Genomic DNA, 17741 nt, shown 5'->3' with positions numbered 1-17741 from the left:
ATTAAAACTCCTTAAAAAGAAAAGTTAGTCTTTCTGCTCTTATATCCAAGATGAGAAACGTGTCGCGCATATATTTAATTATTTAGTATGTGAATACTCGACTTCCTTGTAGACTTTCTTTTAAGCTTCTTTTAATCAGGAATATATCTACTCTCGCGAGATTAAGCGTCTTGTTTGTTACATTCGCTCGAGTAATTATTTGTATCTGTGTGCACACACTGCACAGTTACGGTTTTCATCTCTGTCTCGCGAATCAAGGCACTCGATCGCGGCAAAGTTCACCTCTAGGAACTGTCGGCGGATACGGGCGCCTTGGGTATGGCACAAAGATATTAAGCACCCATACCCTAACCGTGTCGAGCAGTCGGAGCAGCTACGGAGAGCGTAGACTATCCTATGTGCTGGACTGGTGGGGATGGAGAGGCGGAGGAAACGCGGAGGCGCGCGCGGCAGAGAGGGGGCAGGTGGACTAAGGGTGGGCGAAGGCACAAGGGGGTGGCAGAGTAGGAGAGAGATCGCAAGGAAAGCGGAGTTACCTACAGAAGAAATAAGTGCGCGCGTGTAATGCTGATGGCGAATATGGTAGAGGAGATCTGAGGGAAGAGTAGAGAGGGTGGCGGTGAGGGGGAGGAAGAGGAGGAGGAGGAGGAGGAGGAGGAGGAGGGGGGGAGGAGGAGGTAGAGAAGGGAGAGGAGCAGGGGCAGATAGAGGAGGAGTGGGCTCGCGCGGACGGCAGAAGGGTGAAGAAGGGAGGCAGTACGCGCGAAAGCGAGCGATCGATTCGAACGTTGGCGACATTCTTCGTCGTAGGGACAGGGAACAGTGGGAGAAAGAGGGAGAGAGATAGAGACACGGGCAGTACGTGTGTGCGCACGTGACGCAGAGGGGGATGACGAAAGAAGGAGATAAAGCGAGAAAGCAGAGAGGGTTGGCTGGTCGCACGAGAGAGCGGGAACTCGGAGAACGTGGAGGGTAGCGGGAGGCGAGGAGGGGCGGGAGACGAGAATAGTATCGGAAAGATAGGAAAGAACGAGAGAAAAGTGAGTGAGAATGGCATACGCGACTAACGCGACTCCGAAGAATCGAGAATGCGAAACGTGAGAAAGCAACAATATAGAATGAATTGAAAATAAAGGGAAGAATTGTTAAAAACAAGAATTGTTAAAGGAGAAATCGGATGTAACGAAGTGAAGAAACCGCGATCGGAACGTATTGAAATGGTGTGTAGAGACAGCCGAAGAAAGAAGCAAGAGCAAGAGTCGCGAGACTTGGGAGACCGAGCGAGAACAATCAAGATGCCCGAGAGAGGAACAGCATGCGAAATAAGAGACAAGAGTGAAAGATATAAAAGCGGAGAGTGAGGCGAGGAGATATGTACGCGCGAGCGAGCGAGCGAGCGAGCCGAGGTGAAGGAAAGAGAGAACGTAAGAGACCTACAACGAAAGAAGACAAACCCGGTGAGGTAAAAGAAGAAATCCCCCCCACTCGCGTCGCCAGTACGTTCCAGTCGTACTGTCCTCAGGCTCTCTGCGCGTCTGCGTCTGGTTGTCCCTCTGTGTTGGTAGCCCCCGGAACCGTCCTCACCGGCGTAGTCGTCGTCGTCTACCACGTCGGTGGCAGAGGTTGGCAAATAGTGGGGGACGCGGGGGGCGGGTGGCCGAGCCGCCGCCACTCGGGGGAAGGTTCGAAAGGCGTAGACAGTGCGAGCCTGCCGTCCAATAGCGAGAACAGCCGCCCTGGTGGCTCCGCCAACCGGATAGTCGGTTGCGCGCACAGAACGCCCATCCTCCCCGTTTGTCGGGCTCCCACTGATGTTTTTATTTATTACATCTGTGACTGGGTAGGGAAATACTCCCGACTCGACCGAGAGAGCGTTTGCTACTTTGAGAACGAGCGACGCGCGTCCCTGCGAGTTACCGCGGCAGCCGCCTCCGTCGTCATCGTCGCCGTCGCTGCCGCCACCGTCGTCGTCGCCGTCGCCGCCGTCGCCGTCGTCGTCTTCCTCGCTGTCATCTCGTCATTGACATCGTCTCTAACGTATTCACGGTTACGGTTCTCTCGTCGTGCTCACGCGTCGTTCTGTCGTTTAGAGCTCGGTGTTATCGCGATTCGCTTTTCGTTTTTTTGTGACATGAAAGTATCGTCGTCGTGAGCCACAGTGAATAAGTTGCTAACGTCTCGCTGACGAATTCGGCGCGACAATTGTCGTCGTCGCTGTCCGCGCGATAACTTTTTGTCATCGTGTTGTCATTCCTCGCTGTCGTTGTGTTGTCATTGAGTTAAACGTCTTCGCAATGGATCGGTGAAAATAAAATAAGTACGCGCTGAAAGTGTGGACTACAAAGTGGACTAAAAGTTTGTTATGGACACAAAAGTTCACGTGTGCATGAAGACTGACAAAATCGTGCGGTCTGATTTGTGTAAGGACGCACGATCCACAACAAAATTTATAGTGATAAGCGATACGTTCGAAGGACGTTAGTCGAGTGTCGTTTTGAAAGATATCCTTCGAGTTTATGAAAAAGAGTTTATGACAATTCGCAAAGAGGATCGCGAAAGAAACCAGCTTTAACATGCATTGAAACGATTCACGTTCGAGTCGTACCGATATTCGCCATCGGGCGGACACAGTGATACGGCGACGTGATCGACAGAGGCACGGAGCTAATCGCTGGCGAGAAGAGCGTGCCGGAGTGTCTCGTCGTCTCTACAAGTCGTAGGAAGAACAGGGACGCGCGTTTCCGACCCTCCATGGACCACGGAGCGATGGACAGCTCTTCCGACCACAGCAGTCGTGCCAGTCCCGTAACCGGCAGTCCAAAACATCCTCACAGCCCGTCGACGCAGCAGAATCAACAGCAGCAGCAGCAGCAGCAACAACAACAACTCCACGGCAGTCAACATCAACCACCGCCGTCTCATCAGCAATCGCACGGGCGCGATCAGATTCGCGATCATCCGCAGCAGCAACCGCAGCATCGCGGTGTACCGACACCGGGATCGCCCACGAGAGGTTCACCACCCCAGGGCCTTCCTCTGAGTCCACCGCCGTTGTCGGCCGGGGGCGGCCCCGGGGCACCGCCGGGTATGGTGCCTCGTATGCCGGGTTTGCCGCCGCCGGGACTGGGACTGCTGGGCCAGCTCGGTGGTATGCTGAGCGGGCATCATGGCTCGCCGCTCGAATTAATGGCAGCTCATCACGCGGTTCTGCCACCAAGATCCTACAACAGTCCACCGCCGATTAGTACTAGCGATCCTACCGCCAACGAGTGCAAGTTGGTTGACTACCGTGGCCAAAAGGTCGCCGCGTTCATCATCGCCGGTGACACGATGCTGTGTCTGCCTCAGGCCTTCGAGCTGTTTCTCAAACATCTCGTGGGCGGCCTCCACACAGTCTACACGAAGCTCAAGCGACTGGATATCGTGCCGTTGGTGTGTAACGTCGAGCAGGTTAGGATTCTACGCGGTCTCGGAGCCATCCAGCCCGGCGTCAATCGGTGCAAGCTGCTCAGCTGCAAGGACTTCGACATTCTTTACAGGGACTGCACCACGGCCAGGTAGGTTGACCACACTCGGAGAGACATGATAATCAATAGGATTCACTTTCATCGATTAGGTCGTTGCGATTCGCGAGCAGACGTTTCTGGATCAAGAAAAACTTGCGTTTTTGTCTAATTCGTGGCATTATGTTTGTAGCTGACAATTGACGTGCTAAATATTTCGGATAAGAGAGAGAATAGTGGCTTTATTCTCGAAAAATATCGCATACAAAAATATATACGTTATGTGTATTATACATTTTTGTATGCGATGTAGGATTAAAAATATAGGCCTTCTCTCGAGACCGTGACTTAATTTCGACGAAACGAATTATTTCGATGTTGCCTCGTGGCGATCGTGCCATGTTTTGAACGTTTCTGAAAAGAAATCCTATCCATAATAGCGGCGGGTAGCAGCTGTTTGTCGACTGTTAGCCATAATTAATGCCAGTCCATTTCGATAACAAGATAAGGAGAATAAGATTCCGGAAATAACACTCACGTATACTGGGCGCCTCAACGCGCTTCTCGAGCGCCGTTAATACGAACGGAAGCTACGATCCTCGCATACATTAATAACGCATGATGTCGCCGCTGGGCAGCACTTTATCTTCGCCCTGTACCTTGGCTTGGCTTTCACGCTACCAGTCCGCCAAAAAATACTTTAATTGTGTACCACCTACCGCTCCTTAAGACTTGATCATCGTCGAAAAACAGCTCCCGGTGACCCTCGGGCCTTTTCGTATAGATAGTTGACGAGTGATCCTCATGCATCGTGAAATTGCTTCACGAAATTGCATTTTGTGGTTTGAAAGGAATGTCATTTCACGAATATAACTTTATTTGTATTTAAGACAGTCGCGCTAAAATGAGAGACATGTCGCAGCTGGTTGTAAAATAATATTTACGAAACGGAGCAATCGTTTGATGCACCGTACGACAGTCGAGAATTAAAATATCCGAGTCGTGTGGCAGCGGCACGTGCTCCTCGTTTCTAGAATTGTCACCGAGTTCCCGCGCCAACAGGTGTCCCTTTCACGGCAGTTTCTCTGAATGAATCGTCCCCGAATAGGGAGAGAAAGAGAGGATGTCGGGCGAGAGGAAGAGAGCCCGGTTGTACAAGCTCTCTCGCACCCCACCCACGAGGTAGACGACAGACGAAACGGAATGGTAAACGGAACGAGGGGATTTAAGGTCGTCAGAGAAAGTGTTGTCCTCTCGATGTCGTCTCTGTCAATTCGGATCATCCCATCGATCAACGTTCTAGTCGATAGGCTCGACAATTTCATTCGATATACTCTCGACAAATTAATCACTCGCTATGTTTAATTGTCACGATGTAATCGAGATTTTTCGGTATTCGCGGCGGGTCGCGAATTGCGTGGCGAATAGGCAATACTTATTCAGCGTGCGATGCGCAGTGGCAGTCACAACGGAAACGGATTCAACGCGACACAGAGAGAGGGATCGAGCGAGAGGGAACCGAGGGATATCCCGAGGGACGGAGTGAAAGAGCTAGGGAGATAGCCAGAAGGAGAGAGCGAGCGCGAGAGGTAGAAGGAGGAAGCTCGTAGGGATCGCAGGGATCCAAATAATCCCGAGTCGCAGTCACAGAACAGAGTTCCGCGAGCCGTCGGCTCGTGCGGGTCTCGTATTTCTAGAGTACGTTTTGTCGCCTCGCTAGATTGCTCTTCCTCGCGATGTCAAATTCAAACTGTAGCTCGATTTTAAAAAATCGCCAGTTTTCCTCGATATTCTATTATATCTCCGTCCATTAGACATTAATCTTACGTTTCTGCTTTCCGTTACAAATAGTATTATGATCTAGAAAATGATGGCTTGCTCTTATTTCTTGAATAATTTTCTCTGATTTTGAAATTCTGTCTCTAAAGTATCATTTAATAGCATCTATAATATCGAGAAGAATTTTCAATTCGTTATTATTAGTATCGATGATCATATGTTCAGAAATATTCGTTGTGTTCATGCGATGATGTCAAAAATTAAGCAACCTAGCTCTTGGTTGCACTATTTCCACTGGTCTCTCTACATACTGATCGCAAAGAAACGAGATTGTAGAAAAGCGAAATGGCGATAGTGGAAAACAGGATGATCAAGTGGCTGCGACACGATCGTTTTGTGCAGTACGCTCGCGTGTAACGTTGACGTCGTTACATTCTGATAATACACGGCGACGGTAGCGGGCAGCAACGGGTACACACGGCCGTGGCACATCTACGACGAACCAAAGCAAACCACACGTACACCCGCACGCGGACGATGTAATACGCGCGCGCATGCACTTGCACACCTACGTAGAGCAGCGACTGCACGTCGACCCCCCCGCGCCTCTTCTATCGGGCCGATACCAATGCAACAGCATGCGCCCAGAACCGCACCAATAATTCAGGGAGATTTTTCTTGCGGTTTACAGCGCGGCACCGGGTGCGTTGTTCCGTTCGGACGGCCCGTAGATACATAACCGATTGCGCCGCGGACGTGCCGTATTTCGTGCTCACGGGCAGCAATAGTGTTAAAAAGCGGGCGACGACGACGAATGCAAAATTACAACGCCGCGAGAGAGCGAGAGAATCACGCGTGTTGGAACCGTGCTTGTGTAACAAACGCACAACATGCGTTAAACTATATGGGGTACAGTGTACGTTTAAACACCGCGTTATTTCTTATCGCGAGACTTCCTCTCCGTAGATGCCATCGTACGAGCACGTCCTTAAAACGCGAATCCGAGACGGGAGGTCACTATCTGATCGAGAACGCCGACAGATATTCCTGTTACACGCTGAAAAGTAATCGACTGCAATAATTGCGCGCGTCGTATATCATGCATATAAGTCGATGCGAGCCCTACGATAATCGGCAAGAAAATAATAACGTGGCCGCGTTGTGCACAGCTAACGAGACGAGTCAATTATATTAATTAATTTGCCTAACTCGGTCGGACGAACGAAGGAACGATCGCCTCGCAAACTGCCTCTTCGGAATTGAGTCTCTAATTGGGAATTCGTGAAAAGAGGTCGCGTCTCGAGGAGACAAAGAGAGGAAAAAAAAAAGAAAAAAACGAAAACGTAGAGGACGTACGGAGGGAAAAGGGACAAAAAACGCGTGGATTTTTCTTCATTCTTCCTTCTTCGTATCGAGCGCAGCGTTCAGTATACCTGATATAACAACAGCCAGTTGAAAATACGTGGGAGTGCGCGCGGCCCTGGACTATAATTCTATGCGCTATTAGCCGTTTAATTATAAAATTGTGCATAGATTAATTGGCTCCCGTAATGGCCCTAACAATGCACAGACATATTGTGAGAGAGCGAGAGACACAGGGGCGAGAGGTGGTAAAGGGGAGAGAGAAAAGAGGGGTATATAGAGAATAGAACCAATGAAAAGAGGGGTGAGGAGAGGGAGGGAGAGAGAGAGAGAGTGGGAGAGGGAGAGAGAGAGAGAGAGAGAGAGAGAGAGAGAAAGAGATGGCAGCAGAAAGCCGTTATTAATATTTATTTCCTCTGCTCGCTCCTCCCAGCTCCTGGTTGTTGCCGTGCGCCGATGCGTGGTTATAGGCTACGTAAGCTTTTAATATCTATGCGCTCGTGTTAACTGCACGAATACACAAATAGGGCTCGGTAAAGTCCTCGTATGAACGCGAACTGTGCTCTCTCCGCGGCTATGCTCGGGAAGCGTCGCGATATTATTTGACGGACGTCTCGAAAAGGGATCGCGCTCGATTCTTTTGCTACAGCTACGCCGAGTGGAGAACTATCATCTCTTCTTCCCCCTTCTTTCTCCGTCTCTCTTCCTCTTTCCTTCTCTCTGTATACGAACACGTATCTATCTGGTAATTGTATCGTTTACAGCAGCTGGCAGGCCTCTCGGCCTTTTTTCCCCGTTACGTATCCTGCGCAGGGAATTGGGCCGCCAGCGTGATATTATAAAGGCTCGCATGACCCCATTGTTAGCATTACTTTTCATCGAGATATACGCGTATGTTGTTGCCGCCGCGCCGTTCCGTATGTACACGCGCTAGTAGACTCACCCACGACGTACATGAGAGCAAATGCGTGCGTGCGTGCGTGCGTGTCTCTCCATTAAATCTGCTTGTCGATTAATCCTATAACCGAAAACGAAGTCCACGCGTTTGCCGCTATATACTGTGCGTCGGTATCGTGAGAATAATTCAGGCAACTCCAATCGATGAAAACCGCGAGGTGGATAAGCCTTGAACTTTATAATATATAGTAACGAAACACAGCCCCGCTCTAGTTTTTTTTTTTTTTTTGTATTGATAAAAAGTGGGAACTGTTCCACCTCGATTGGAAAATTCAAGTGCATCATATAACGTATTCGGATGTCGGTTGTTATTGGTTATTTCGTAGCACCTATACAAGCTGTTTAATGATACAGCCACGACATCAATTTTGTTCATTTATTCATTTATTCGTCGGTTTAACAACTATAGGCTACAGTTGTTTATCGAGTTGTTTAATTACTCGACGTCACTTTGAAGAGAAACCGGAGCAGCCTTCTCTCCATTTATAGAATCCTCACAGTCCTCGAAGCACGGCCAGCGGTCACTAATCTCTTCTTACAATCGTTCTTAATTTACGGAAATTAATTGAAAACACAAACCTGAGAGGGGTGCTTTTCTTCCCAGCATCCGTCCTCCCCCCCCAACCACGGTACCGTCCACCATCACCACCCAGCCTACTCCCGTGCTTCGCTCGTAATTCTCGGTAATTAATAATCTGCAACAAGTAATAATAAAGCCAGTAATCCGGCTGCGCGCGCGGCGCCGCGGCCGGGCAGCGTTCTTAATTCTAGATAATTAATGCAAAGACAAACAAGAAGGATTAAAACCGAGAGCTACCCACCCACCCACCTTACTCTTTCTCTCGTTGTTTCTCCCTCTTTTTAACGCCGCTGTTCGCTTGTACAACGCTTACAAAGATGGCCGACCGATGTAGCGATGCGAGGTATATACGCACTTTTTTATCTTTCTTCCGCTCTTCACAAAACTTATAATGTTTGAAATACGCGCAATTACGTTATGTCTTCTCTAAATTTAATTCGAAATATTCAATTATCACTCTTTCGGTACTCAACGGATCGCTAGGCGTCTGATTACAGAATGCTGCTGATTCTAATTGCGCAATTCGAAGCAATTAAGGAGGGCGTTAATTTGCATTCGGGCAGGGAGAGAAGAGTATGTGTTGGCTGCGCGTGTAACGATAAAGTCACAATATTATTATCACGATCTGCATCGTCTGCCGACTGTCTGCATGCGGCAAGATGAGATCGTTTCTCGAGGACGATGGGAACCCGCGTACGATACGTCCAGAAAGGAGACGAGAGCCGGGAGAGAGCAGGATGCGAGCGGGCCCATGGCTATAATCACGGGGCCTTGATGGCGAGATACAAATGCAAGTCATCGAGGCCCCGTATTGTATCGCAATGGCGCCAGGCTCCCGTTCCGCGTTTCCCTTTCGGCGTTCCTCGATATACGTTCTTCTATCATGCCGTGCGCTCGACGGAACCTGAGAAAGGCTCCCAATTTAGAGCGTTAAATACGCGACTGTTGCGCCGCGATACGGCGTTGGTATTTTGTATTTCCTGCCGTGCCGTTAACGTGTATTTTCGCCAATCACGATGGGTCGATGGATACGGTTTGATTGAACTGCGGAGTTAATTTCTCCAGTCGTTTCTCGTATTATTATACAAGACAAATCGATTTTTTTCGTAGGATGTACAATTTGCACGCGTTATTTCCAAATATATGTATTATATACAATTTTAGCAATATCGATTTTTTAATATTTTTACGTTGTTGGAAAATTTGTGTTAAATTTAACACATTTATGTGTCTCAGATGGTTCACTCAAATTTTGTTGTCAATTTAACAAAAGATGTTAGAAAATAACATAGATATGTAAAAAAAATTAAAGATATGTAAATAAAATAGTAATACTAACGCACATTTATAAGCAAGCTGTGGAAGCATATTTTTTCAGTATAATTAACATTTATGATATGTTAAATTAATACACATTTTATTCATTCATCTTAGAATTTACGTTTTAAAACACATGATTTTTATATTATTAGTTCATTTATTTATAAATTATGTTCTTTGATACTAAGAATTATTCAAGATTAATTTAACACAAAATCTTTAAGTAACATAATCAGATTGTGTTAAATTTAATACTCGAATGTTAAAAATTCAATACAAAATTTTTTAACAAAGACGTCGATCGTTTCCAACACAAATACAACATGTTTTTTACTATGTATTTTATTCCGTACATATTAGATAAAAGAGATAAATGCAGGTTCAACTATCTTCTTAGATTGCATTAAACATTTAAATAATTTTAATTTACATATCTGATGTAAGAATGTAAGCTATGACATCCGATTCGTGTAAATTTTATCTTGAAATAGATAAGATTTTCCTGTGCAAATCGATTCTCGAGACAGACCAGATTAACGGCGTTGACCGAAACGTTGATGAAAGTGGTCGAGTTGCGTCACATATTTTTAACATTGGCCCTCGCATCACATCGCAGGAGCCGAAAAATCGATTGTTTCTGCGCGAGCCAGTGACCTACATTAAAACAGCTGATTGTGGCAGCGGTACACACGAGTCCCATTTTCATCGTTTCCCCTTGTTGCGATGCCACCCTCGTAAAGAACTATCCCCAAGAGCGCATCTTTCTCACTCGCCCGATAGGCCGGTGAAACCTAGCAACAACTCACCGAGCGAAACAAGGGTCCTTAATCCTTCTCTGTTTTTATCGTTACCCCAGATTGGAATCGTTCCTGTCAAGTGAAATACGCGAATATTCATTACACGTAGCCAATAATGCGAACATAAATTCGTAAATAATTCAAGCGAATAGATTGATTAATTGACACACAGATCGGGAAATCTCTTGAAAATCTCCCCTCTGTATCAGAGAAGACGGTTAGGTATACATATATTTCATTATAAATGATGGAACGGACTGAAAGATTTGAAGAGAAAGGTTTACACGAAGTAATAAATGTACAGATCTCGCGATAAAGCATTTTCTTTATCCAATCGATATTGTCTTATGGATTCTTTATGCTATCGTGTCCCGTATTACGGAAAACATTCGACGCGGCCAGCTCTTAACCATCTCCCTCGAGAGACACGTTTAAGAATCTCGCGTTTATACATGCAATCGCGTGTTCACGTCGAGTAAGCCGTGCCTCGATAGTAGCCGGGTCTCTCGTCGTGGACGTGTCGTGCTACCGGCGCGCTCGGCTCCGTAAATCCTTTACGGCAACAATTTTATGCGGCCGCAGATTTAACGGAATCGATCCGAGGGTCAGTACGAATCCTACCTCGGCTATATTGCTTTCTTATTATCGTAATCGCTCATATCCGATAGTGGAGATTCGCATTAGACGATTAAGTTTCTTCTGCGTCTTTTTATTCTCCTCTGTGTTTGTTTGCATACCTAGATCTGGACACGAGTTATTACGGAGTTTTTGCAATACCGTTTATCCAGATATACTGTGAACGCTAAAGTCACGTTATCTTTTTCTTAATTAGTTGTTAAGAAAAAGATAACCTTAGCGTTCGTCTGGATTCACGTTATTGCAAAAACTCTCTATTATCTTCAAGATATCATTATTTACGATGTCATTCGTGAGCTGTTTGTCTCGTCTAGGTTGTCTTGATTATTCAAATGTTGAAATACATGGAGTTTATCGCAATTTGTTTCGCACGGTACTAAAATATATACGTATGTATATCCGTAATATATATGTATATATATAAAATTTACGAATGATCGATTAGCCGGAATGATACGGGAAACATTTCGTAAATATTCCGACGAGATACACGTTGCTGAAATTATTATTATTATTTATTATTAAGTAACAAATATTTCAACTAGATAATTACGTGTTCGCTGATATATATTTTCTTGTAAGCGTAGAATTGCTAAATGTACGTACGACGCAAGAGAGCTTCTTAATCTGCAAAAATGTCGCCGCGTTGGTCGGTGGTGTTGCGTAATTGCCACAATTATGCATCACCCGGTAATATCGCTGTGGCATTATAATCGTCGTCGTCGTCGTCGTCTTACGTCGGAATGCCGTAGTCGAATAAATTTCAAGTTTTCGTCGGGCAGTGGTCGAGCCGGCGCGGCCGGCTGTATGCAAACTGCACGAAAGGCGCCCTTTCCGTCTCTCGCGAGGCGGCCTGTCACAACGATACTCGGTAATTTCGAGTGATTCGTGGACGACGTCAGCGAGCATATCGCACCCCTTTCGCGAGAGGGGGCCTTCGTGTGCACGCTAGCCACTCCAACTCGTTACACACGGTAATTAAACGACGCACGAGACCACCCGAGAAGCTAGGTGGCAGTTAGAACTTGGGCGTTTAAGAGAAATCAAGTCGTTGTTAGAACTCGTACGCTCGTCTTGCTTGCAATTATATATATATATATATATATATGTATGTGCTTATTCGGATCGATTGCGCAAACGTCGCGATTAGCATCGTACAGAGTAGCCTGTAATTTACTTTCTTCGTTTGTTACGATCGCGAGTATATATATATACATATACGACGTGAAGGTGTGGTCTCGACAAAACGTCTCGGTGCCGCGCGGCATGGCGCCGAAGTCGCGATTGTTAGCGACTTTGCCGAGGCGAAATCGGTGCCGATCGTGGAGGCAGCGAGCAGCTCGAGTCAAACCGTCCGTTTGGCTCGCGTGCCGCTGAGTTTGGCGCAACGTCGCGCGTCAATCAAAATCGGGCTCTCGGGTAGCTGCTCCTATAGTAATGATCCCTACACTCGATGTCGAGTCGATCTTACGTACATGGACGCCTGATAGCCCCTGTGATATACCCTTGAAGGGTGCCCAGGCTGCGAGTCGTCAGCCCAGTCAGCCCAGTCAGCCAACTCGACCGGCGGCGCGGCGTTTGCCGGTTTGTCGGCCGAGGAGCCATCTTTACACGCGTGCGGTCCGCTCGCGTGATGCACGCATGCCACCTCTCCTCCTTGCTATTTCCACCGCTCCTTGTTCCACTGTGGGGCCCATCGTCTCTAGTTCTCTCTCTTTTCCTCTTTCCCTCTATTTCTCTCTCTCTCTCTCTCGATTCCATGTACGTCTTCCGGCGATCGCGGATGTTTCAGTTTTACGCGCGACCGTTTACGCGCTTTTCCCTTTCGCGCACAGTTACGGATATAGGCTTACGGGATAAATACCGCGTGACTAGAAGATATATATATCGATCGAGCAAGTTAGTGCCTCTAGGTTCTTCTTGATAGCTTCGTGGTTGTTGATGACGATGCAGGAGAGAGCGAGATGGAAAAGGAAGGCAGAATCACCGCCGATAACTATTATCGATCGTTATGTGCGAACCTAGATTGGATAGTGATTCATTTATCTAACAATAAGTTGCACGATTTGCGTACTTACGGTTCTCTGTTTGAGGATTCATCGAGTGAAAATCGGATATCTTCAGGGTGAGGAAAAACGAGCGATCGCGTGTTAAGTACGTTCTAAAATACGAGCGGTAATGTACACGATTGTTATCGTGGATCGCGGTAGGTTTTGCGATCTCGCGATATCGCGTAAGCAAGGATATTTATATTCTAAATCAACGAGTTTTGCCGGGCTATTAAGTTAGAGCAAAAATATATGCATTCGACAGTCGCGACTTGAGTCCGAATCGTTTTTGGCATCAGCCGAAATTGCCCTTTCATTAACACGGCATCGCGATCTCGGAGAGCCCGGCGAAGGAAACCGGCTCTAAACCGGCACGCCATTTCTGGTGCAATCTCGTGAAGTGAATCATCCGATTTCATCTTCCTTCTTCCTCTCTCTCTCTCTCTGCGATCTAGGCGATCTCGACGAGATTGGCGAAAGAGGTGGGGCGATCTCCGCGTGCATATACTCCTAATCCAAGCATAACAGCATGCAAATATAATACGAAACGATTCGGTCTACGACCTCTTCGATGATGATCGGGGAAAAAAAAAACGAATGGCGATCCTTCAGCCACTTCGATCTTATAGCGAATTCGACTGGATGCACCCAATGCGCATACATCGGTGCACATTAAAGCCTTTGTGTCAACAAATTGACGTAAAAATGTGTGTTTAATATAAATATAAAAACAAATTAAACCGTGAAATCCTTAATACGTTTCATTGTGCTGTTAAATAAAAGCTGTACATTGTAATTGAAATATTTGTATTTTACTTTTACGCACAGATTAAATCAGTGTATAACGGCTTTAATATGCACTAGTGCATACTAGTGCATCCAACCGAATTCGCTGTTAGATCTTTTTTGCTATTTAAGCTTCTGCAATCGGGCTCTCTTTAAACAACTCACTAATGATTGTCGGATCATCTTTTTTTGCCACTTAAGCTAAACCTAATTTTTAAATTTTAATCTTGATCGGCGATTGTATGCGAACGACGGATTTCTTATGTGATCGCCGAAAAGTTTTTAATACGCTCGACGAAAAAGTTACATCTTAATTTACATTTTCCATTGCATCTCATAGATTACTTCTCATCGTCATGTTAACGTGGTCGTAATGTAACGCGCAATCTTTTAATTCGCTCGCTGCGTACGCCGCGCGTACTCGAGATAACGATGAATAATATGTAATTATATCATTGTTCGGAATTAGCTGCCAGCCGTTGTTGTTACACACAGTTCGGGGGCCCGTGAACGAGCAGCCGAGGTGTTATTAGTGCTTGACATTGATACATCCGACTACGTTGTATTCGCAGTGGCGTGGATATCGCGTTATCTGCTCCGATATATTCGATCGGTTCACCGATCGCGTTGGCGACGATTCCGTAGGCAGGTGCTCGCTGTATTTGTCGCTTTGACGAGGGGCCCGAGCGATAAGCGTGAATTAATTAAGGCGGATGCAGCAGCGAATGATAGGGAGTTAAGAAAGAATTTTAATAACTTTGCCTGAGAGCGAAAGGATATTATTACATTTTGGAGATTATATAAACCGTGAGTTTATTAAGAAAATAAAAATAAAAAAGAAAACAAATTTCAGGTTATTATTAATTCATAGCTCAGATAGCACAGAGAGTGCAGAAATAATTAAAAAAGAATTCTATCGTATATGTCATCAATTCTGAGTTCATTTTCGGATGCAAAAAGAATTCCTTTCAGAACTTTTTAAGAAAAGAATTCTTTTTGCATTTGAAAATAAATTCAGAATTGATGACATAAGACTGAACTTCTTTTCAACTCTCTGTGCTATCTCTAGAAGCGGATATCAATAATTAATATTAATAATAGTTAATATCAAGAATAGTCGAGGATAATTTTCGATCGTGGTAGAATCGAACAAAACGGTTAGCTGAGAATCTTGACTGTTGCGCACGGCGAGTATCCACGAGCGAACATAGGCATGTAATTACGCGGGATTCTGGCTCTCGAAAGCGTTCGCTATTTATCAACGTCGCTCGTTATGGCATCTTCTCAGGGCAGAGCTATCCGGCAAAAGCGGAGAAAACGATCGCGGGTGGCGTTCGGTACGGTTTTAATTGTCAAACTCGCGAACGTTCGCCAAATCGAAATGCCGTTTATGTCTTTATCGATCGTTGAAAAATCCAAGTGCATTAAACGATTTAATCTCTAATGGCGTTACGGTATACGATATACATATGTACCGCAGACAAGAAGCGGAGGATCGAACCGCATCGCGCTGCGAATAAATTATAGGATGATTGTGCACGATCGTGACGTTTTGCAAGAAAAGTTATGGCCCGTAGGCCGTTGAAATTGCTTCAATTACTAACTTTACGTTTTCCAACGTGCCTCTCGCGATCGTATACGTTCGATCGCGATAAGAACGCGCCGCCGATTTCTTTTTAAATCGTCCGCTGACGATCCGAAGCGTCGTAAGCAGAGAGTAGGTATTCGCTGTGCGCGTACATAACGCGTACATACCGGAATGCGGAGAAGACAGGTGGGGGCGGCGGTGTCTCGGGCGATTATTATCGCCTGACACAGGCCATAAAGTACATTTTAATTCGCGCACATCGCGCGAGATAAGACCGGCCTAGACTAGCTAAACCGAGGACTGTGCGTGCTTGGGTACGTATCAAGAGAAGGGTGTACGATACGCCGGGCGATCGTGGGACAATCAGACTTGCAAAAACGGGACTTAATTGGGCCTTTAATCGCGGCGGAATGATGATTAATCGCAGAAGAGTCTTGGGCGTAATCTGGGGTACTATACGGGGTACTCGAAAACGGGCCGCAAGATAAATCGCAGACGTCCTCGTGGCGAGAGAATACCGGCTACGCCAGAAAACGATTGTAACTTAAACACCTGCGAGCCTCGCGTGTAATATCGCTGAATTATTTATCTATCGACAGATGATAGATATACCCGTACTCCCGCGAGATGCGAGAAGAACCTAACCGTATCGACGACGGAGCTCGCGCTCGCGCGCGCATTTAAACATATCCAACGTGTGTTGCCGTTAACTTAATACGCGGTTTCGTCCGTAACCACATGTACGATATATGAACGTATATACCCGGCTCCTCGTTGACTCGATCGTATCTCACGCCGCTAGAGAGTTTAGACAACCGTTGCCCGCGGAAATATCAGCATTGTATAAACTTGATCCCGCATGTTGGGGGATTCTATACACGCGATGTATTACGGGAATCTTCCGCACGGCCAATTTCGGATATGAGGCTAAAGAAAGCAGACGCAGAAATAGGAGAACGGGAGAATTCCGTTCCGTTCGGTCCGTCCATCCGTCGTCGCTCGAGAGAACGAGCAGTTTTGTTGGCGCGGATATTTTGTTGCTTACTCTCATTCTTCTCTTCTTCTCCCTTGACCGCGGTACTCTAAGCAGACCCTACCATCTGCCCCTTTTTCCCGCGTTCGTTGCCCTTTTTCTCCTTTTCGTTTCTCGCCGCGTACATAGATACTTTAGTGTATCATGCAGTATTTTACAAGGTATCTAAGATTACAGTATTAAGGGAAAATCGACCGAGAAATGTTTAACGCAGTTAAACGAAGATGGCCCTGGTGTTTAATAATATTTTTGTGTGAATTTTTCCAGTTCATGCAAATTGCGCACCGATTATTTGTCGGTCTTGAAACATGATTCTAAACTGAAGCTGGATTACGTAATTGTAAATTTTTAAAGAATTTAATATTACTGAGGTGCGCGTGGGTGTAATATTTTTCATGATAAATTCTTTAAACAGTAAAAACATTTGTGTATAGGAAACGGCCCACTCAAGTTCTTATTAAAATTTCTTGTTGAATATATTCAAATATTAATTCAACGTGATTATGTTATTTAAATATTTTGTGTGTTAAATTAATATTCAATATTTCTTAGCTTCAGAATGACACAATTTATTCTTTAGTGAACAAATAACAAAAATAATGTGTTTTAAAACGTAAATACTAAGACGAATATATATGAATAAAATATGTTAATTTAACACATATCATAAATGTTAATTTTACTGAAAAAAATATGCTTCGACAGTTTGCTTACAAATTGCATTAGTGATACATTTTGTATTACTCTTTTTTACACACAATATCTATGTTACTTTATAACATATTAAAAAAGAGTGGACCGTTTGGAACGTGAAATGTATTAAATTTAACACAAATTTTCTAACAATGTTTGCAAAGATGCTCATTAACATCGGTAATATTAAATTGCTCGTCAATTAATTTGTGATATTACGTGATCCAGTTTCAGTTTACGATTATGTTTCAAGATCATCAAATAATCGGCGCGTAGTTTGTTTAAATTGTAAAATATAATTAAACAATAATATTATTAGATTCACTTTGACCGACTATCCTTGCTTAATTGTGTTGTATTTAAGACTAATGAGAATAATATAGCACGAAATTATTTCAATTTTACAAATCTTTCAATCTACAATTGAAACATGAAAAAAATTATATATTCATGTTGACACGCGTCGAATGTTTTCGGAAGTCGATTTCATTGAAATCGAACAATCTCATGATCGACATCCTGCTTCCGGTGAACCTGTGGCGGCGTGACGACGCCGAGGATGCGACGCACACACGGCGCAACTAGGTATTCTATTCCCTTAAGAAAGTTCGCAAACGAGCTGCCGCCGTTAATGAGGCGATATTTCAGTTTTTGAATAA

General features: G+C 45.3%; 1 protein-coding gene across 7 annotated transcripts in view; it reads left to right on the top strand.

Annotated features, from left to right (window-relative positions):
- Positions 1–17741, top strand: part of dac (dachshund family transcription factor) — a 207586-nt gene that overhangs the window by 10571 nt on the left and 179274 nt on the right. For 5 of the 7 annotated variants that reach the window (XM_018506302.1, XM_018506303.1, XM_018506305.1 and 2 more), the window contains exon 1: positions 2376–3557. The exons of the other annotated variants lie outside the window; for them this stretch is intronic. In XM_018506302.1, coding sequence (XP_018361804.1) covers positions 2752–3557 — 806 coding nt within the window. In that variant the 5' untranslated portion in view covers positions 2376–2751. Of the gene's footprint in view, positions 1–2375; positions 3558–17741 lie in introns of those variants that run through there. 7 annotated transcript variants of the gene reach the window in all.

This window comes from Trachymyrmex cornetzi, unplaced genomic scaffold (genome assembly GCF_001594075.2).
Source record: "Trachymyrmex cornetzi isolate Tcor2-1 unplaced genomic scaffold, Tcor1.1 scaffold223, whole genome shotgun sequence".
Lineage (NCBI taxonomy): Eukaryota > Metazoa > Arthropoda > Insecta > Hymenoptera > Formicidae > Trachymyrmex > Trachymyrmex cornetzi.
Note: the sequence above shows the minus strand (reverse complement) of the source record. Positions and strands in the feature narration are given on the sequence as shown.